The sequence below is a fragment of the Strix aluco genome, chromosome 5, assembly GCF_031877795.1.
Source record: "Strix aluco isolate bStrAlu1 chromosome 5, bStrAlu1.hap1, whole genome shotgun sequence".
In the NCBI taxonomy this organism is placed as follows: domain Eukaryota; kingdom Metazoa; phylum Chordata; class Aves; order Strigiformes; family Strigidae; genus Strix; species Strix aluco.
Genome location: NC_133935.1, coordinates 44,459,609 through 44,481,483, shown reverse-complemented (window position 1 = coordinate 44,481,483; position 21,875 = coordinate 44,459,609). Strand labels below are relative to the sequence as shown.

At 37.5% G+C, this 21,875-nt stretch overlaps 1 protein-coding gene across 7 annotated transcripts in view; it reads left to right on the top strand.

Annotated features, from left to right (window-relative positions):
• SYT1 (synaptotagmin 1) overlaps window positions 1–21,875 on the top strand; it is a 364,737-nt gene that overhangs the window by 287,065 nt on the left and 55,797 nt on the right. For all 7 annotated transcript variants that reach the window (XM_074827158.1, XM_074827161.1, XM_074827162.1 and 4 more), the window contains one exon: window positions 970–1,137. In XM_074827158.1, the coding sequence (XP_074683259.1) occupies window positions 970–1,137 (168 nt within the window). The remainder of the gene's footprint in view (window positions 1–969; window positions 1,138–21,875) is intronic.

Genomic DNA, 21,875 nt, shown 5'->3' with positions numbered 1-21,875 from the left:
TTATGAAAAAGGAAAACTACTCATGTTATTAGTATTTTAAAAAGCAAGTTGAAGCCAAATAGTAACAAAAGACAACAGTCCTAGGGTTTAAACAGACCGGAACATACAGAGGTTAACAAGGCCAGTGATAATGCTACACATTCATTTCTCTTTTTATATAGGCAATTAATAGAGAAATGTTTACTGAAGCCCATGGAAACCATTTATACTTGCAAAATATATTCAAATTGACTCAGTGTTCAAGTCCAAACAATTCCTAAATCAGACCTCTCCAGACAGCCACTCAAGCGTAGCTTACCTGAACTGCGCATCTTCATCTGAATATTCAAAATGTGACTCATAAGCATCCTAACCCACAGCATCTGTCCAAAACACGTCAGAACAGCTGGAGAATTAGTCAGAACTTGGCCTTCTGCCGCAATTTCTAGCCATACACTGAGACTTAGAAAGCACCTTAGTGTCTATGGTGTGAAAGCTATAATAATGAAAAATATGCCTTGGTAAGTAATAGGTAGTGGTACTGTAAGAGAACTATTTAGTGTCTAATTATTTTGTGTCAGGTACAGTAAGCCAGTTCTGTTTTTTTCATCAGTCTGGGAGCTACCCATTTCTGAGTGATGACAGTTGATTTATTGAGGAAAAGACACCACTGTGTGAAAAGTTCATGTGTCTTCAGTGCAAATAATTGGGCTTCCTGTTTCAGTTTCATCACCCACAAAATGATTTGAAGTAGAATAAGAAAAACCCAGGGAGTGATGAGTGAGCTGCCACATTGTTCTATTGAGTGCCAAAGCGTGGTCTCAAAAAATACTGCGTCTGGTGACTCTGAAACAAATACACCTCATAATTTTCTCTGCAGTTCAATTTACCTGAGATGACAGCTGATAAACCAAAGAAATAGATTTGCATTGTAGTGGACTGATCTTTATTGTCTCAGATACAGAGTTTGTCATTTTCTCTTCTTTGCAGGTGCCATACTCTGAGCTAGGTGGAAAAACTTTAGTGATGGCAGTTTATGACTTTGATCGTTTCTCCAAACATGATATCATTGGGGAGTATAAGGTTGCAATGAACACAGTGGACTTCGGTCATGTCACTGAGGAGTGGAGGGACTTGCAAAGTGCAGAGAAGGAAGAGGTAAGAAAAATCAGACCTATTTTTTTTCACACAGGACACTTTTATCCTCAGCTAGAGAAACAGTCAAACTAGCACCTTTTTCCCAAGACAGCTCCCATCTGTTATCAGCATTTCTCAGACTTACTTCGCCTGATAAATTTTTGATAAGCATCTTTTGCAATACTCATTGAATGGTACGTTCTCCTTTCCTAATCCTATTTTCAATCTTTTTGATACTTTATGCAACATATTAAGAAAGTTTTCATGAGTTTGACTTTTTCTTGAATTAATGCAATTTGGGTACATAGAATTTGCATCTGAATTATAAGAGCAGTGTGTGTTTAGGCTTCTTTGTGGCCATAATCATTCTCAATGTTTGGATCTCAAGGTATCTTATTGAGCATGAAGATAATGGTAGGTTTTCACTGAAATGCCTTACAGCTTTATTGAGCTGCTATGCAGTAATATCTATTGATTAGAATTATGCATTTAACAAAAACCTTGAAATGGCATCTCACTCAAATATTAATCACCTTTGTTATTTTTCTCTCTATGCCAATATCCTGTGGGTTCATTATTTAGTAGGTATAAGGCTACATGTACACAAGACAATTTTTGGAAATATCACTAAACTGTGCATCCTGTGAGGTTGTTCATATTGGCACATCCACCTTTTTACTTATTATGGGACCATTTTGTACTCAGCTTTACATTATTTTTCCTTTTGATTACTAGATAATATCTGCCCACTCATAATAGTCAGAGTGCACAGTGTGCTTCAGTTCTCTGGTGGGAGAAGAAGGAATCTGAGTCCAAGTTGCTCATTGTCTAATTTAGCTAATAAACTGCTTTGGATTTGAACCACAGTTTCTTTAATTAAAGGGACAATTTCTGGATTAAATCTTTCCTTAATACAAGTGACAAAAAACCTGGATATTGGATTTAGACTAAAAGTTGCGAAAAATTCAGTAGATGTTGAGCCATGCAGCCTTCTCAGATTTTCAAAAATGGTAGATTTCAGTCTTGCCTTTTTGAGTGCTTTTTTAAAAGACTATTTTCAGATGGCTTTCTTCTACTGCTTATTGATTTGAAAGCCACTGCTACATTGAGATTATTCTGCATGGAATTGTTCCATAGTGACAGCATTTGCAGGGCTCTCTTACTGCATGTGACATTGGTATCAATGCTATATGGGGCATTTTTCTTCCACTCATAGAGCAAAAGATGAAAATGAAAAAAAGATTAAAAGGAGGTTTGCAGTTCAAGGACCCTGTTCCTTTAAAGCTTCAGCATAGAAACATGAAATCAGAGTGTAATAATCCTTCCAAACTTTATTAAGTATCAAACTGGACTTTTATTGCACTATTGTGTGTGATATCAAAGTGGTTTATGTTTTTCTGTTGCAAAACACATAAAAGAAGCCAAATACCACACAAAGAGGAATTGAACCTTCACCTTTTTAGTATAACTTCAAGCTTTTAGAACATAAACAATGATATCCCCATATGCAGGTGACAGATAACATGGCATGGATTAGTGTGGGGTTTCATCTGTCTTGTGGCACAGAACATTGCCTCTTGACTTTTCTAGCTCATGTCCACAGTGAGACCTGCCTCAGTCCCTTAGTTGCTTCATAAAGTTCATATCCTGCTAATAAAAAATGATGTAAAGTTGCTTGAAATATAGTGTGAGCTACTTCCAAAAATGCATTCTGTCTTGGAAAGAACTTTATATTAAAATAAAAGAAGGTAATTAAAAGAAATAATTTTTCAAGTATTTGGATATTAGAAGAGTATTACAAGAACTTTTAAATAGTTTGCAGTAGGGAGGAAACCTAGGTTGTACCTTATTTGTGCTTTCAGAGCCCAAATGAACTGTCAGATGTGTATTTTTACATGTGTTTGCAATTTGTCTGTGCAAATCTATTTGCATGAGAGTCATGTTAACTAGAAGAAACTAGCTTTCCTTTAGTTCCTGTTTGAGTCTCTGCTCTCACTTTTCTTCAAATTTCAGGTACTATATATACAGAAGGAAACATTGTAATTGTTGTAAAGTTTTTTGATAGGGCCTTTTTGAAGCTGCTAGTGATGCATGTTTTGTTTTTTTTTTTTTTATAAGGATCTAAGCAATAGCATTCTGAAAAACTGTGCTTGCACCAACTCTCTAAATATTTTTTCATAATACAGGAGGTCTCCTGTTCCACTTTTGCATCTCTGTGCTCATAAGCATGCAAAGTATCCGTTAAGTATGGAAAAATATCCTAACCTAGCTTAGTTGGAGACTTTGTTAATCTTAGTTTTCTATATATTAGTTGTAGCTTTCCCACAACAGCTCCTGAGCTTAGTGTACAAGTAAAAAGAGACACAACAGAAACCAGTTACTCAAGACATAGGTCAATCTAGTGTATTTAATCCAAAAGGTCTTCCCTTGTTTTTGCTCTGTTATGGAACCTCTACTTCTGTCATACATGTGTGGAGCCTGATTCCACGAATTGCTTAGCCCAATCTAGAAAAGAAATCTACCAAGAACCAAGGTAGTTACATCTGTCAGTGATTTGGGAGCTGTGTTTCCCAGGAAATGTAATTCATATTTCTGTGTTTGACTACTGCCAAGTACCTCACCATCTTTGATATTGTGGCCTCTGCTCAGCAGCAAAGATGCCATACAAATTCTAGTAGATTTTAGGAGATAATGAGTAGGGGACAAAGAGAGGTGGGAGAGGTCCTGTCACCATAAACCTGTTATCATCTGACACAGCAGACGTTGCAGAATTCACAGCAGATACAACTGTGACCAAGCAGTACCCTGGCTTCAGAATTAGCAAATATAGTACTGCACATACAAAGGCTGACATGATTCACCTGTGCCAGATGTGTAGCAACAGACACATGCTTGTCTCTTCATAGCGATCATGAACATGATATGGCAGTTCGGCTTACTAATTATAAGAAAACATGATAAAAACCAAATACAAACCTAAGCGAGTGGATTTCATCCAAAAATGTATGACAAATGTAATTCTATTACTTCTAAAAAGTCTTTTGTAGACTATTCTACATGTTATAATTGCATAATGAATTTGTCCTTGAAAAGCCCATCTGTCTGCTGTCTGCAATATTTGAAGAATGACATGTTTTATTTCCTTTTTTGCCCTTAAAGCACTTAGGTGAGTTTGTCAGTTCAATCTAGCACTAACTAGAATTCTAAATACGTTTGCAATTAAGTATCAGATGCCAAACTATCCTTAATTATGACCCCTAAACAAGATGCACATCGGTGGCAATTGTCACCAGTCACTTTGAAAGAACTATTTAGGTGGCATCAGTCAAAACAAGTATAAAAACCTTATTTTTATTTCACTTTATGTCGAATTCAGTTGATGAACATCACAGAATATACAATTGAATTACCACCACAATCATAGAGGGCAAAATATTTTTACGAGCAGTTACTCTTCCTTTTTGCTCATAATGTTCCACTGTACTTTCCACCCTTTTTTCTAAATGGGCTTGAAATTGATGGCAGAGAATGAAGGTCTAATGAAATATTTGAAGCTCTACTTCTCACAACCCAGCCATTTGAATGGCATCTCTCTGACACTGCATTCTCTTCTGGGAAGGGTCTTATTAATATATTTATGTTGGTGAAGCACTTCGAAGGTACAGGGCTTTATGTAAGCATTTGTTATGCTTACATGTGAGAGGGCTTTGGGAATGTACGAGTCTGTACAGTGACTGCTAAATACTGGGGAGGCCACTACTAATGAGCTCCATACCTTGAATCCTTCTTCCCTGGCTGTTTTTAGCTCTGCTGTCCTTGTGAATATATGGATGTGATTTATCTAGTAGTCCTTCAGTCTCATATGACTGAGAGCATGGGAGGGAAGAGTGGTAGATACTGAAAGATTATTCACTTTTACCAAGTCTGACATATAATGGTTTGGGCACAGAGTGTTAAAAAACAGAAGATAGGAGTTTGCTCCTCTGTGTCATCTACCAGATGTCACTGCCATTAACTTTATCTGAGTACATACTGCATCCAATATCTGTTATCACTCAGTACAGAAGGCCAGACAGACCTCTTCACTGCTCACAGCAGTGTGAATCATACTGAGAGTCACCTTCTGAATACTTCAGCTGATTTCCCTCCAGACATTTTGTTATATTGGCACTTAAATTGAAAACCTGTTGTAGCAAACATTCCAAGAAATTTTAGGGAGTATAAGGAAGAGCAGAAACAATTTTTTCCCTTGAAAGCAGTGGAGAAGCAGAGCCTTATTCCATGAGAAGGCTCTTCGACCTGCCAGTATCCAACACCAAGAGTTCTGCAGACCTCATGACTGCCATCACATAAGACTCTATGCTTTATCTGGTCAGGCATCCACCATGGATAGGTTACACAATGAATGCATGCTTGTATCACAGTGGGTTGCGATGGGAATATTTTGTACATGGCTTCTGAGTTGGAAGTCTGCTGGAAAACACCAGCAAGATGCACAACAGCTTCTCTCCTACATGATGCACAGTCCCAAGCCAGAGAGATGCTACAGTACTGCCTTGCAAAGCAGTGAGATGCAAGCAGTCCGCAGCTGGGGAGTGGGAGACCAATTCTTAGAAGCTTGACATGCGCTATTGATGAGGATTGTTCTTTCCTTCCTCTTCAAAAAATAAAAGTTGAAGAAAGGAGATGGAAAAGTGGGCCTGAAATGGGTATATTTATTACCTTGGTGTGCTTCATAGAAATTGGAGACTGACAAAGTTAGTAAGCCGACTAGCTTATTGAATCCTCAGCACTGAAACTCAGAGTTAAGAGGAAAAGACATTTTTACAAATGTCACTGTCAAATCACACAGCAAATCACTGTCATTTTTGGTTATATCAGAGATGGACAGATGATCTAATAGGTCTTTCCCATCTCTAGTAGTAACACTTAGTTCTTATACAGCTTTGCAGATAGCACAGTGCTTTGTAAAAGAAAGTATCATTGTCCCTATGGAGATGCTGTCAGAGTGTCAAATTTTAAAATGTGAAGTCTCCTTTATTTAGCTGCATATTATATTGGATCACTGTGTTTTCTGCATGGTGTTCAAGTTTTCTCAAGTGCACTTCTTCTTACACCTAATTAAAACTTTAAAATGTTACATCTAAGGGAGTTTTAATTTCCAGGTTTTGTGGCAGAGTTCAACATTTTAAGTGCAGCATCTGTCCTGCAAATGAACTGAATTTGATAGTGAGACAGAGAACAAAACAGGTTCTTAAGTTTGGGAATAAGCAAGCCTGATTTGAAATTCTTCAGCAGTTAATTAGTTGGTTTTCATCTTGAAATAGAAGATGTTGAAATGTTGTGATTTTAAAGGTAAAACCATATGACTAAAATAGAGCACTTACAGTGCTGTTTCAGGCTATTAGAATTATGCATTTCTTTTCTCGCCTTTCATACTCAAACTGCTGACAATCCCACTATATACCTTTGTTGAATATTCTCTTTCTTAACTCCCTATCTGGAAGAGATACCTACCTTCAGAAGTCAGAGGCATTCTTGTGTTATAACAAGAAGAATGTAATTGGCTTACTTGAAATCAAAAGGGAACTTGTCCTGATTCATCTCAGACTGTCTGGCTTTACAGATATTAAATTCAAATACAGAGGACAGTAGACAAGAAGGAGAAGTTCAGTGATAGTTTTAAATTCAGGCCGTGCTGAGGCCCTTCTTTTCTGGACAGTATTCATTCTGAGATCAGAAAAACTTGTATTGCATATTTCTTAAAAACATACTTATTACCATTTGACTTTCCAGTGTGGAAGGGCATCTTGAGGTTAAACTGAGCTGACAAAGTAGATCCTATGCTTGGGGCTAAGCATCTAATGATCCATACACAAAATAATAATAATTATACTAATGTTGATTGTAGACAAGGCATATTCCTGAAGGCCTTGTAGAGATTTATAAGGCCGAAGGAAGGAATAGTGGACAATTCCCCACCTCTGCCTCTTAATATTATTGTGTGGGGTTTTATTGCTCAAGTATAGGATATTTTAAAATGCTTAATAGAGGACAGAGGCAAGACCAGCCAAGGGGTTAAAAAGCACTGTATTTGGATGTTAAACATAAAGTAGCTTTCAGAAAGCAATGTTCTGAATGGTGTTTTTATAGGCTTTTGAGAAAGATGCTGAGAGGGATCAAAATCATCTTAGAGTTCTTCTTAAAAAGGCTTAAGCAGAATTTATATCACTTAGATGCTGGAAGCATTTTCCGTGTACCTGCAAGTGATTCGTTCAGATAGCTGATGGATCAGTCATTTGCATGGGTTGAAGTATATTCCACATGGAAGGTGCTAAAGCTACAGTACAAAGAGATGTTTTGGATGGAAGCTGCAGAAGGCATTCCAGGGAATTCAGCCATAATTGTAGAGTACTCCCAGTTATAAAGCTCTGTAATCTGGGAGGAATTGCAAATGCATCTGCAGAATCAGCTGATTGGTGTGAAAGGGCTACAGACCATGCTATATATTAAATTTTCCTGCATTGTTATCCACTCACACTTTTATGTACTTATTTTTCTGACTACCAGCATCAGTGAATGTATTATCCAGAGGCAGGAATTGCATTTCTCGCTGGTATTTTAGGTAGAAGCTTTGCAGTAGTCCAGGATAATACTTATTTCCCTTTCTCCCCACCATTTGCAAACCAACAGTGACAAAAATCATTATTTGATTGCTGTTACAAACCAGGATCAGAAGCTAAGGGAAGCTGTAAGATGGCTGTATCAAAATACTCCATCATAAGTGTCATTAGAAGGAGTTCAGAACAGAGATCAGCATTTTAACAGTCACAAGGAAAGAGCAGCTCTCACAGAGAAGACAACAGCTTTTTCACTAAAAGGTTGAGGTCTTCTCACTTTGTTGTGCCCGCTCCAAGTAGAACTAAAAAAATCTTGGTTTCCAGAAGCATCAGAGAAAGATGTATTTTTGAAAAGGTTAAAGACAAAGATTTAGGAGTAGTCGTCTGAGAAAGAAAGGAATTTGCCATTTTCTTCATTTCCCTCAGCTCTTAAACACCAATTTAGACCATGTCAGGGATTACCATAGTAACCATTTAACCTCTTTTCAGAGCCTGTTGTGTTTCAGTTTAGTTCGACAATGAGCTTAACTGGCATTTGAAGCACTTTGCATTGTACCTGTGACAGGAATTAGCACCATATGCCCTTATTTTAGAGAAATCACAGAATCTAAAACATAATACTCTATTTTCAGTTCAGTGGTATTAGGCTTTTATTGTTTTTATGCTAATATTTTAAGAGGTGGAGTGCACGAATTTAGGATGTATTACCAGGTCTTATTTCTACGCTAAGTGGATGACAGACAGCAATAACTTATTCCTACAGTTACCTGTTTGATTGTATTGTGAAACTCAGCCTTCCACCAAAGGCCAAAGAAATTCCTCACTTTGGCTCATGTGTTGCTCGTGTGTTACAGATGACGCAGCTGGGTGGTTTTAGTGCAATCAACCCTGTACTTCTTTCCTCTTCCTTTTCCACGGCCTTCTGCATCTTACTCTGTGATTGTTATCATCATAACTAGAGAAACACTCAGGACATGATGATTTTAATTAGATTCTAAAAACCTTTGGAATAGCATAGGCTTTCTCCCTTGTTTGTATCTAATTCAGTCTGGGCAGGATGCTGTTGTACAAAATAATAACTTGCAGAAAAAAAGCCTTTTCATAGAATATGTCTGTTTCTGCATTTTATGTGTTCTTCCCTTGTACATTAATGGAGAACTGACATTTCCATTTTTTAAGATCTTGCAGTCTACGACATACACACAGTTCTTTCTGAAGGACTGATTATGGCTAGTATTTCAATCACACCAATCAAAGCAAATATTATTATTTGTGGATGTTCATAGGTAACTCTATGTCATACATAAGATTAACAAGATAGATGTAAATGCTTTTCTGTACCTTATCTGAGCATTAACATTTATAATGCTGGTGCTATACAATTCTAATTTTTTTAACCTCTCTGTCATCTAGAATTCCAGTAGTGAGGAACTTTACTCCAAGAACGATGCCACTGTCTGAAGATCAAACCATTTCTCTTCCTTCTCTCTCTGTCTCTCTAGACTTTCATAACACTGGCCATACGAAGCCAGAAAATCATAAAATGCTGACTGATCTATCTGTTTCTTATTCTTTTAGGTTTTTTCTTTTTTTTTTAACATCTATCATCATTCTATATACCTGCATCAGTTAATTATTAAGTTGTACTCTTTAGCCTCCAGTCTAAAGTTGATGTTGCTTTTTAGTATCTACGTTGACAAGAGATCAAACTTGTGTGAATCAATCCACCTCCTCACTTCTCAGCATATTCTCATTCTATGCGTGTGTCCATATGAGATGTAGACCTGAGTATGGAACAGAAATACATCTTTCTTTTATGATGCATCTTCTGTGATGGAAGCTTTTGTGCAGACTTCAATAGTTTTGTGAGTGACCTTTAATTGCATTAGCTTGGACCTTTTGTTTCAGATGGCTGCCTGGCTGGCTCGCTTGCTAGATGGATGGAGTGGTACTGTAGTTGTTTTGTCCCTTCCACTGACAGAGTTTCCAAAGTGTGGGTTTTTTCTGTGGAGGGCTTGAGTATGGTCACTGCCACAGAATAACTGCTCCTGCTGTCTCCTTAGAGCAGGACACAACTCACTTTGAGCTAACATCATCAGTGCGCAGATTAAATTCATTTCTGATCTCCTTTTGGACCCAGATATTTTCTGTATGTGCTTCTTGCTGGCGAAGGACTAGGTGAAGAGAAACACCTGAAACTGAATCCAGTGACATGGAGGCCAAAACATTTTCCTTGAGCATATGTCCACAAATACAAATACAGAAATAGTGCTAAAGGTATGAATTTCCAAACTAGCAGTGAGAAAGAGAGTTCAAAGTGTTACGTTATTGCTGCTTGATCAGCTGAATGCATTTGCCTGTAACAGAACAGAATTAGGAGTTATTGCTACTTCTACTGTCACTGATAACAGCAAATTTGGGAACGCTTCTCCAGTGCCGTTTTCCACTTGTGACTGACCTTGAGTTCAAATCTCTTCTTAGATAGAGACCTTGCCATAAAATTCTAACCTAAGTCATTCCCTAGACGATTACCATTATGTGGGTTAAAACTTGCTTTTGATGCCACCAACATAGACATGGCACTGTAGCTTCTCAGTGGTATGGATGACAGTGGGTAGACAGTGCCTGAGCTTCCCACTAGATCCTTAACCAATTTTAGGTGCTACTTAAATTACTTCTGGTAATCTTCAAAGCTACTAGGTTGTCTGGAATCCATTTATTTTACCTTTGTTTTTCCATATCTTCTTCAGTAACTGTAAAAATAAACAGGAGGATCTCTGTTGATAAGTGGAGCTCAGGCTTCAAAACTGGCAGCAGCTCATTTTCATGTAAGTACCCTGAGGTCCGCAGCTGACATCCCCTGTCTGTTAACGCCCCACCCAGAATTAGATAGCAGCAGATTATGCTGAAAGTTTTTACTCATTCAGACTTTCACGTTAATCAGTCAGGCCGAACATTAATTTTGTGTGATGTTTTAGAGCGGGCAAGTTTTCCAGGAGATGTGGGTCATTTGAATTAATTTTGATTAATTTTTTGCTCATACTTATAGTACAGAAAATAGGTAAAACTATTAAAAGTTGTGACACAAATAAGAGCTGCAGTTCTTCCACAGCACATCTCTGTAACCCATGATTTCTTTCTTGTCATAGTAGATTTTCATCCCTGCATTTTCTTTTTCTATCACTCTTAAACATTATCTTGTATATGACAATACATCACAGCCCTCCAAAAAACCCCACGTGTAACTTCATGTGCTATCCAAATATGCACATGCTTCCCCATCATCTTCTTTTTACAATGGGAACCTATTTGTCTCATTGCAATTTGATACAGAAAATTATGATGTTTCTCTAGATATAGAATCATACTTTTCTACATACCCTTTAAATCGTTAAATCATTTAAAATCTTAAAAGACATGATTATTTCTTCAGAATGTCTCTCTGTGATACTAAACTATTAGTTGATTTCTTAATGGAGAACTGTTATGCTTTCAGTTTTATCCATCAGCCTAAAGGAAAAATATGCACATTTAGTGTATTGAAAGTTAAAATTTTTATCATTAAAAACATAAAATACAAGCATTAATATTTTCTGATATATGATAATTGTAAATGAGAACAGATTTTAATTAAGCTCTACTAGATTTGCTGCAGCAATCATATGTTGCAGAATGACTTGAGAATATTGGCTTCCTGCTTGGATTTCAGCTGTAGAGTTCTACAACTGGCATAAGTTCCTGAGAGCACAAACACTGGTCACATTATGTAAGAATTGAAGGCTCTGCAACTTCCCTGTTTATATCTTCTGTATCATGAAAACTAGCAATTTATCAGCCCTCAAGCACAATCACTACATATAAAGCTGTGAATATCTTGTGTATAAACACTAAGACATGCTTCTTAGACTCTTTAGCCCACCTGTTCATCGATTCCTTGGGTTTGTTGCCAGAAGGCACTGCTAGATGAGTTCTTACAACTCGCTGATGGTGACAGGTCTTTAAATCTGATCTATTTTATTTCCATTGAGCCTAGACTGGCTAACATTAAAATTTTCTTTGTGAAAAAAAAAAAAAAATCTCCCATTTCAAAACCCTTTGTTTTGTTTAGAAATACTACTATTTTCTATCAAATTGGGTACTTTTCTAAATGAGGTGAGGTTGTCTGCCCTAAATCTGGAGGACTGCTAGATCTTCAAGGAACATTTTAAAGAACCTCCTATAATCAAACTCAGTCTAGGAAATGAGCAGCATCCAGGAGATAGTAGTGTTCACCCCATACCAAGTTTGGAGGAAGGTGGCACAAGGAAACCCCCTTACAAGCTTGAAAGTTAGACCTTGCTTGGTTTTGGAACAAGGAGCTAGAAACTCTCTGATTCTCAGTTGTCCCAGCTGCATGGCCATATACTGCAAACTCCCGAAAGCTCAGATTTCCTCATGCGATCCTGACTTTCATCATTATCCTGTATAGTTTTAATGGAAGTTCACCAAACCAAGTCTCCCATGACACATTTTAATATCTTCTTATGAGAATTTCATGGAAATTCCACTGGAAAATTCTGCATGAAACCTTACTGACAAAGGATACAAAGAGAAGGCTGCTGACAGTAGACCAGCGTTCATTACAGGCAGCTTTGCACCTCCACTGGAAAACTCTTAGAGGGTCTTCAAACCCAGAGAGTTTGCAAGTTACTGATTTTAAGACATCAGTAGATGGAGAAAATAACACAACCCTTATAGCTTCAGCAGTTACTCTATCTCTCTGTTAAAAATGTGTACTTTATTTGTATGTTACTGGATTATACTCCAAGTCACTGATTCTTGTTATGCCCTTCTTTAGTAGATTCAAGCCATTTAATACATGATGCTCCCTCTTCTCTACAGTACTTATGCACTGTAATCAGGTCACTTCCAATCATCCTTTCAGAAAGCTGCAGAAATTAATCTTTTATATTTTTCACAATCGGGCTTTTTTGCCATTTTTCCAATAAGAGTTGTGACTTTTTACCTTCTTTGTAGTTTTCAGCATCTTAAAAAAAATATATATATATATGTACACAAGAACTGTGTGCAGTATACTTTATATCTTTGCCAGACAGGCAAAGTCACCAGCTACTACTGTCACTTCTACTACTGAATGTTTTGCACAGCATTACACTATCAGTTCATGGTCTGTAGCTTGTGACCATAAATCCTCAGCAGGAGACACTGTCTTGTAAGATATATTTCCTGAATCTGTAGATACTCAGAAATAGTCTTGAGTTCTTTGTCTTAGTATGTAGAATTTTTGGTTTTGGCTGTATGAAAATGCATCCTGTGTGACTGGTTACAGCTAAGTGATTGAGCACTTCTCTGACCAACCTGTTGCATTATTATTTACCATTATGATAATTTTTGTATCACCTGCTTACTTTATCAGCAGAAATGTCTTCCACATCTGTAGAAACAGCAGTAATCCTTGAACAGAAAAAAAAAATTTGCATGTTTCCTTCATCAACCAAATTTACAATCTTATCAAAGAGTGAACCTGGTTTTAGTTGAAAAGACCTATTTTCCATAAAACCACATGACTTCACATTCATTATATTTCATATCCTTTAAATCAACATTAATACAAACTTTTATGAGTTCGTTCTTTGTTTCATCTGGGTTTGATAAAAGGCAAATGGCTGATAGATACCACCTTCATCCCATTTGGCCTTTTTTTGAATAAGTTGGGCATAACATTAGCACTGTTCCAGTCTTCTAGAATTTCCCTTGTGGTCTAAGATTTATTAAAAATGAACATCACTAAGCCAGAGATCTCATGAAAAGTGCAGTCTTCTTTCCTAGATTTTTATAGATGACTGTGGTGACCTCTTCCTTTTTACTGAAGAGATTAATGAAATTCAGTGTGTGGTACTGATTGCTATGATGACCTTTGATGAGCTGTCTTGTCTTCCTAAAGAATGTGTTAAGAGCATTTTTCAAAAAGAAATAGCCAGGGGAAGTGGAGTAATAAAAGGAGGTTTTGCCAGTATGTATTTATCCAAAAACTTGAATATCTTTCAGTAGTTTCATAAAAATATATTTTTGAATGCTTAGTTTAAGAAAAAGATATGAGCCTGGTAAGGGTTGAGTTCATAGATTTGAGTACATAACACTAGTTAGAAGGAACTTATTCTTGAACTGAGCACAAACATTTAACAAGCTGAACTTAAAACTTATAATGCAAGGTGCTGTAGAAGAAGACATGTATTAGTTCCTTCATTTCAGCTGCAATCAAAGACAAAAATATTGCAATTATCTGAGAGAGTATTTTACATATTTCTGACTCCCCTGAAACAAGAAAGCACTAGAACAAGAGCAGCTCTGAGCTTTTCTGAGGATTTTCAGCTTACCTCTTTTCCAGCTGTGTATCCTTTACCCCATCTCATTTTTTGGCAGTTTTGATACTCTGGAAAAATCTCCAGTACAAAAATTAGTAAAAGAGAACAATGTGAAAAGACTTTCCAAGTGAAGAGCAGTAATACAGAAAAGGTTTCAAATCCTACCTGTGCCTGTAGCACAGAGGCAGTAGATGGAAATAAAAGATGATATTGACTTGGGTTTATACATGAAGGAAAGTCTTCTTCATCTTGATAAGTTACAGGTGGAGAACTGCCTTGTTATAAGACTTCACCTATCAGCTGTTAACTTACATCAGCTGTCTGTGGTTTTCCCATTAGCAAGTCCAGTTCCTTTTCAGCTTGCTCTGCAGTCCCCTGGTCTGCAGCCCTTTCTAGGTCATTGCCATTGCTGCAGTGTAGTGAGGTTCCTGATCTGCCTGTGTGGCTGAGTTGTCTTATTGTGAAAATAAAGGCACAAGCTGGTTTTAGCACAGAATTATGTTGCATACTGCCCTAGAAGCTAGGGAGGGTGGTAAGAAAGTTCCTGTAATTTTAATGGAAAGTGGTGCCTTAAAGAGGATAAATACTCAGATTCTTGCTCTGTTCAGGGAAACACTTGAGCACATGCTAGGTCCTCGCATGTTCTGTTTGGCCTGCCTTTAGCTAACCAGCAAGTTTTTAGTTTGAAAGCAGTGACATCATGTACTGCCTCTTACCTCATTGCCAATTTATGACATTTTGGAGGAGGCTGCTGTATTGTTTGGGATTTGTGATTGGGGTCATGGAAGGGAGCTGGAGGTAGTGCTGGGGGATATTATGGAGGAACGTGAAAGCTGAACTGGTGTTACAGCAAGCAAGAGATGAGAGAAAGGAGGACATCTATCCACAGGAGTTGAATGAACCAGGCTGTGCTAGTGTCACTGCAAAAGGAAACATTTATTTATAATGTAGCTGGGACTGGTATGAGGTTCAAGTTCTTTTTGTCTTGGTAGTTTGTTACAGAGGAAAGGGAAGAAGATAGCTGACTATGAAGGCAATCCAGAAATTCCACCGAATTTCTCTTTGTGGTTTTTGCAGAACAAATAGAAGTATACTGTATGGCTTCAGTAATGGAGGCACTGAATTCATCTGATAGTCTTTCCCTGGGGCTGTTGAATTTCAGCAGAATTTACCAGCAGGCATAGATGATTACTCATGCCATCATGCCAGTCATTCCCACCTACTGGTTTCTTTAATCTGTTTCTTCTGTCTTTCATTAATCGATAATGTATGGTCATCATAGCAAGGAGTCTATTCATGCCAGGATTTTAATGTAGTACCACATCAAAGAGGTACAAGTAAGAAATATGTAACTGATTTGATTCTTAATTACAGTTCTCTGCTGTCTACCAATCCTGTATAATTTTGGATGTATGCTGTAATTACAACCAATAATCTAAAGCTTTGGAGTCAATTGCTTTTGGAAACTAAGACACTTTTGATAGTAGAAACTACATTAACTAAGCATTAAGGTGCCCATACTTACTTCAAGAGATGTTTTCAAATCAAGCACAGGTACTGCACTCTGGCTTCCTGTACCCTATCACAGGAGGACAAGGACTCTCTGTAGGGTGACTGCAATGCACATATAATATTCTAATAATTATGGAAAAGCTTTGTGATTTGACTTCTCTCAGTGTCTGACAAGCCGATAAAGAATCTTTCAAATGTATTACATTTCCTTTCAATGTTGTACTTAGACTACTCACTAGAAGACTAGCTTTGTGACATGCTATAGTTAATAAGTTTTCCATGCTGTCAAAAGTAATAATATTAATGTGCCATTCAGTTAAATTAATTTTGTTTTGTGCACTGGCCTGCATAAACGTGAGTGACATTTAGAAATATGATCAGGCAGGAGCTGAGGAGAAGCCAAGTGGCAAAACAGAGCAAGATGCAATCATTAAAGCAGAGCAGACAGCTGCAAGCATTTGTGGGTAGGCAAAGAGTTACAGAAAACCAGGCTATGATGTTTGGGCATATACATTTCTTTTAATTCATTTCTCCCTTTCTCATTTATTTAAGAAATTCATTTTCTTCTTGTTTGATTAAGAACTCAGTATGTTTGGTAGCATGGTCTCTTGTCTGGAAATCAAAGAGTGCATTTCTGCTAATCTTTGATTTCAAGTGCCTTCAGCCACAGCGTTTCTCATTTTGCAAGAGGCAGCTGATTGTAATGCTTTTAAACTGATGACCGTGAAGTGTCATTTTCTACTAATAATAACAGTATTTTCTCTTTCCATTTCCTCTGCTTTTTAGAAGGCAGTAATAGAAGTGCTTTCTCTAAACAGTTAAAAATATAATGAAGAGGACTAAAAGGAGGAAGCTGACAAAACCTGACTTGTTAATTTTTTGATAACATTGCCTGGTTCAAATTATTGCCCAACTTGCTTTCAAGTCCGATTTACCATCGTGTTGGAGAGTATTACATAATTAGGGCAGTTAAATGCTACTACCTTTCTATATATATTGCAATAAGAAGACAGAGATTTGTGAAGAATTTCTATGTCAAGTAGTGCTGTTCAGAGGGGAAAAAAAAAAGTAGATTTTTATTTCCACAGAAAGATCCCGCTAGATCTGTTCCCTTTAAGCAAAGGTTAAAAGTAGTGCTGGCATACAGAAGTTGTATTACAAAGAGTCAGAGAGTAGGACTGTAGTAGGGAAATCAGTCAAAAGGAATATGCAATTAAATCACTTCTTTTGGCTCTTCCTCACTCCTACTTTATATCATGACTGTATCCCTACAGATACCACCTCCTGATACCTTTAATAAATTCACTTCATTTGAAAGATTGTTCCCTGTCTGCCCTAAAACTTCTCCCTTTTAAAACTTACCTCATGGATCTTTGCTTCTATTTCTGTTCTCTGTTCACCTAGCATCAGTCTCCTTTCCATCTCTTCTTTAGCCTGTTGTCACTGCTAGTCCTTTTTTACAGCATCCAAAACGAGCCCTCTGGATTTTGCCTTGAGAACCCTCTGTTTCTTCTGAGATCTCCCGCTGTAACCTATTTCACTTTGCTTTGCTTCTTAATTTACTTGTTATGTGGCTTGTAACTGAGCACTTTACATTAATAGGAGCTTCCTTTTATGGCCAAGTTTGCACGTTTGAAGAGGATATAACCTATGAAGACACTGCTGAAATAATGTTAGTAAAAGCAAACAGAAGAGGCCTTTATCACAGACACTCTGTACTTCCATTTTGTAAGACAAGTGGGTTATTCCTGTGAATAAAGACTGATCCTTGAATAAGGAAACATACAGTAGGGCATTTGTCTGTTCATATTTTATTGTTTTAAAATATTTTCTTCAAAAGTGCAGTAGGTACAGTCATGATGAAGGTTCTTCCTTCTCTCTGTAGGCATTTAGCACCTATTTGCTGCTAGCTGTATAACAGCATGGCTGCTCCATTCATGGGCATGAAATTGTTTTAGACAGCAAAGGAATTACTCTGCTTGTCAGACTAATGGTTTAGTTGTTAAAATATTTAGGTTTATGTTGACTGGGTTCGTAGTTAGCATTTTGTAATTCTGAAATAGCTGTTTCTGTAATCAACCTTTTGTTTGAAAGGCTGGGGAGAGCTCTGCCTCTCCTATTCGGTCTCAGTACTTTATTCCAAAAGTAGTTCATAGACTTTGGGGTACAGTGGTACTTAGTGTGCATACATATTCATGTGATAGTCTCCAAAAGTGCTGTAATAATGGGCTGACACATTAGCTCCAGCTTTTCTTTCTCTTTCTGGTTCTTCCTTATCTTTCCCTGCTGCACCATCTATTTCTAGCTTATTTGTGCAAACTGAGTTTTAAGAGCTTCTTGCTCACTTCCCACTCCTTTGCCTAATTGTGGCAGAATTCTCTTCGTATTGTGGGGTCATCTAGTCCCCGATTTGCAAGTGTGAGAGGAAAAGGTTGTCTTTCTTTCCTGATTATACCTATTGCAGATTTGAAATTTTCTGCTTTGTTCTTTGACCTTGTATTTATCAAAAATGCAATGCCTTCAAAGCTGGTAATGTTAAAGACAGGTGTTGTGGCAATAAAATTTCAGGTTTAAAGACAGAGACCAACAAACCAGTATTTCCTTTTCCCTGTATGATCCCTGTTTGTCCTAGGGGGTGCAGAGGAGTAATACTTTCATAATGGTAGATCCCAGCTATGTGTGTGGCTTGCTAATTCTGCCCACTTGCTATGGTGGCTTAATTGAAGTTGTGGCAGGTCCATGTCATCCATTTCTGCATCCATGTGATTCTGCTACTAGTATTATTGTGACACCTTTACGGCTTAGTGTATTCATGGTTTACATACCAAGAAAATGAATTTGCTGGATTTGAGATCTCCATGTATAGACAGAATACGATGGCCTCAAAATTGTCTGAAGCCAGTGGATTGGAAATTAGGATTAGAGATTCTGTCATTACAGTTTACCTGGAATTCATGAATTTGAAAGACTCTAATTTAGCTTATAGCCCACCTTTATGCTGTCCCTGTTTTTTCCACAGACTTTAAAATATTTTTGTGTGTGCAAAAACTATACAGTGAACATTATGAGCTTCCATTGTAAATATTGTTTAGTGGAAGATTGTGTTTTGGGTCATTGCCCATTAACTACATCCTATTGTGTTTCTCTCAGGCTTATGCAAATATCCACAATCAACACCAGGTCTTGAAGTTGGAAACCCACCTCACTGTGTTTATATTCATCCTCTACTGACTATTTTGGAGTCTTGGATCCAATTAGGAAAAAGCATATGGTGCTGTGGCTCATTATTTTGGTATTGTTTTACCATGAGAGCTGCAAGCATCAACTTTCTTGTAATATCTTCCACAAAAATATGGAGAATGTTTATATTAAGAAGAAAGATACCTCTGTTAGAGATTCTGCAGTGCGAATGATAGTAATCTGCATAAATAGTGTTTTTCTCTGTAGCTCATTAGGAGAGTGTACTGTCAAGGCAAAAATGGCTACTGACAAATATGAGAAGAAACATGAGACAGGCAGAAGCCACTTAGAGTCATCTCTAAAAAGTCCAGGTTCTCAACAGGACTTCAAATAGCCTCTTCTAAGCTGAAGAAGTGTTAGCAGCACTGTCTATGTCATTTATGTTCTGCTCCATTGCATCCTCTTTAAATGTAATGAAGTTACGAGGTTGCTTAGATGGAGAGAGTCTTTTGATTGGTGTTTAGGCATTATACATGAATAGGTTAATGTCTATGAACCTCCCAGTTGGAAGCTTCTAATACTAACTTACAGTTTCCATCGGAGATCAAAGTAATTTACTAACATAAATTATTTATACATAGGGCTGAAAGAAATTCATAATAACAATAAGGCACCTCCATGAGATAATCACCATACCAGAAGCACTCATCTGTACCTTGTAGCCCTGCAGGAGTTTGTAATTATGTCCTGCAAACCACACCTCTGGTGATTGCTTTTTGTTGTTTCATTGCAGTGCTGCCACTTGCAGTATTTTGCCTGACAAATATTTTTTAAATTAGAAAAAAAAAAAAAAAAACAAACAACAACAACAAAACCAAAAAAGTCTTATGAATAGAAATCTTGTGGCAGTCATACAAAGAGAAAATGTTAGAAGTACAAGAAATATTGAAGAAATTGGGTTAATACAAATTTTAATAACAAGAAAAAAAGTACTAAACATGATTCTGTGAGCATTTAAAGAGGTACCTATGCTTTTTCTACAAGTTATTCACTTAAATGAGCCCATCATCTGCTGCCATTTCCCATGGCTTGCTGGTGATCTATCAAAAACTGGCTGTTTACATGATGCTGGCTTCTTCTCCGTGCTTCCTGCAGCTAAAATTACATTAAAAGAGGCTAAAGATGCATTAAATGCTCTCATAAAATTACTGTTCTGTGTAGAGAATTGCAGTATTTGCACAGAAGCATAACATGATTACAGATGGAAAAAGGCTGGTGAGAGGTGATGGTTTCTGTGGCAATAACTGTGTTTGTAAAGTACCTCCTCCAGCCTCTGCTGAAGCACTCAGGTCAGAAACAACAATCCTAACACCATTTTATGCTTACTAAACACACTCTACTCTCAAGTACCCAAAAAAAAAAAAATCTCAACCCCAAACAAAAAATAGAAAAAAAAAAATCCACTCAAAGGAAGAATTAGAAGCATGGTATTGACTTAAAATTACCTTCCAAAATAGATGTTTAGATATTCTGTCAATGAGGTACATTTCTGAGGAATACAAGTTCCCCTGCTGCTGCAACCAAAACTCTGCCTAGTTAATCTATCTAGAGGTGAGAGCACAGCCCTTGAATATCAGGTGATACATGTGTACAAAGGTCTCTAAGACGGGGATCTAAAATGAGCTTTCAAATATACCCCGTTCCAGTCTTACTCAGGGCCCCATGGATCAACCAGGCTAATTTAAACCAAGTCTACCACGTAATAGAACAGCGACCATGGAGAACACCAGGCAGCTGGGTGAGCTGTAATCATAACACAAATCTATAAGCAATTGATTTCTTCCATTCTGAACAAGCTGCAAGTGATAGATCAACTTCACTATTAGCCTAGTCAATATGGACTTCCAAAACCAAATGTGAGGGGAACAGGAGCATGTTTTGCTGTCACCATGCCATTGCAGGCTCAGTTAGAGCCAAGCATGAGCTATGCAGATTGCACAGCTGAAATCCATATTTCCATGTTCTGTATCTACGCTGGAATTTATAACAGTGTACGCAGGCAGGGAAGAATAGTAAGTCCTTCCACAGCAGTGCAGTCCATGCTGTGAAAGACATGTTAGGTTATTAGAGATATGAGTTAAAAATGTAAATTTTCTGATATTAGGATCTGTTCTTCTGAGCAAGGTTATAACATCATTATAGGCCTCCTGGGTCAGATAGAGGTCCCTAAGATACTGCCCCCCAACCACCTCCTTTGCAGCCTGAAGAGTCCTAATCTACTTAGCTGTTCCTTCTGCAGAAGCTGTGTCATATCTTTGATCATTCCTGCTGCTTTTCGTGGAACCTTTCCCAATTCTCCCATATCCTTTTTGAGGTGGGGAGGACACCATAAGTTTTCAGGATACTGGCACATGTGCATTCTGACAGCATTTTTGTATGCGATACACACATTTAACCTCATGAGCTATTTTGTTGTGTTGCTCTGAGCATTTCCTAACTATACATAACTTTGTTTGTTCTGTGTTTCCTGACCACAGGTGATCACTGAGCTGATATTTTGCAGGAAACTATTACAATGCCTGGGTCTCATTGCTACCTTGTAATAATCAATTCAGAGTCTGTCACTTTATAGGTATTGCATTATTGTTGCAGTTTCTAAGTTTTATAAAATTAAAAGGAACACTAACTACATGATGCCATTCAATATATACCACTCCAGTCTGTTGTTGGGAACAGCAAAGAATCCCACATACCCAAGGAAATCTTCTGAGACAAGCCCATGCACCTTTTGATAAGGGAGGAAGATGTAAACTCTGAAATATAGCTGAGTATCTGTCATGCGTCTGACAGATGGTTATATTGCAGATGCTTATCCAAACCTGGATAAAAGGTGATTGTCTGTAAGAGCTATTGAGAGAAGAACGGCCACTGATGCTGAAAATTTGGCTTAGTCGATGAAGTTCAGTTTCTCTTAAATGACTTGGAAGCTTGAGCTCCCAGTTGGAAAGGAACATTTTGGTTCCTTTTATATGGATGGTAAAGTCCTTAGGACATGGTCTGTCTTTTCTCTAGGAAATACCCA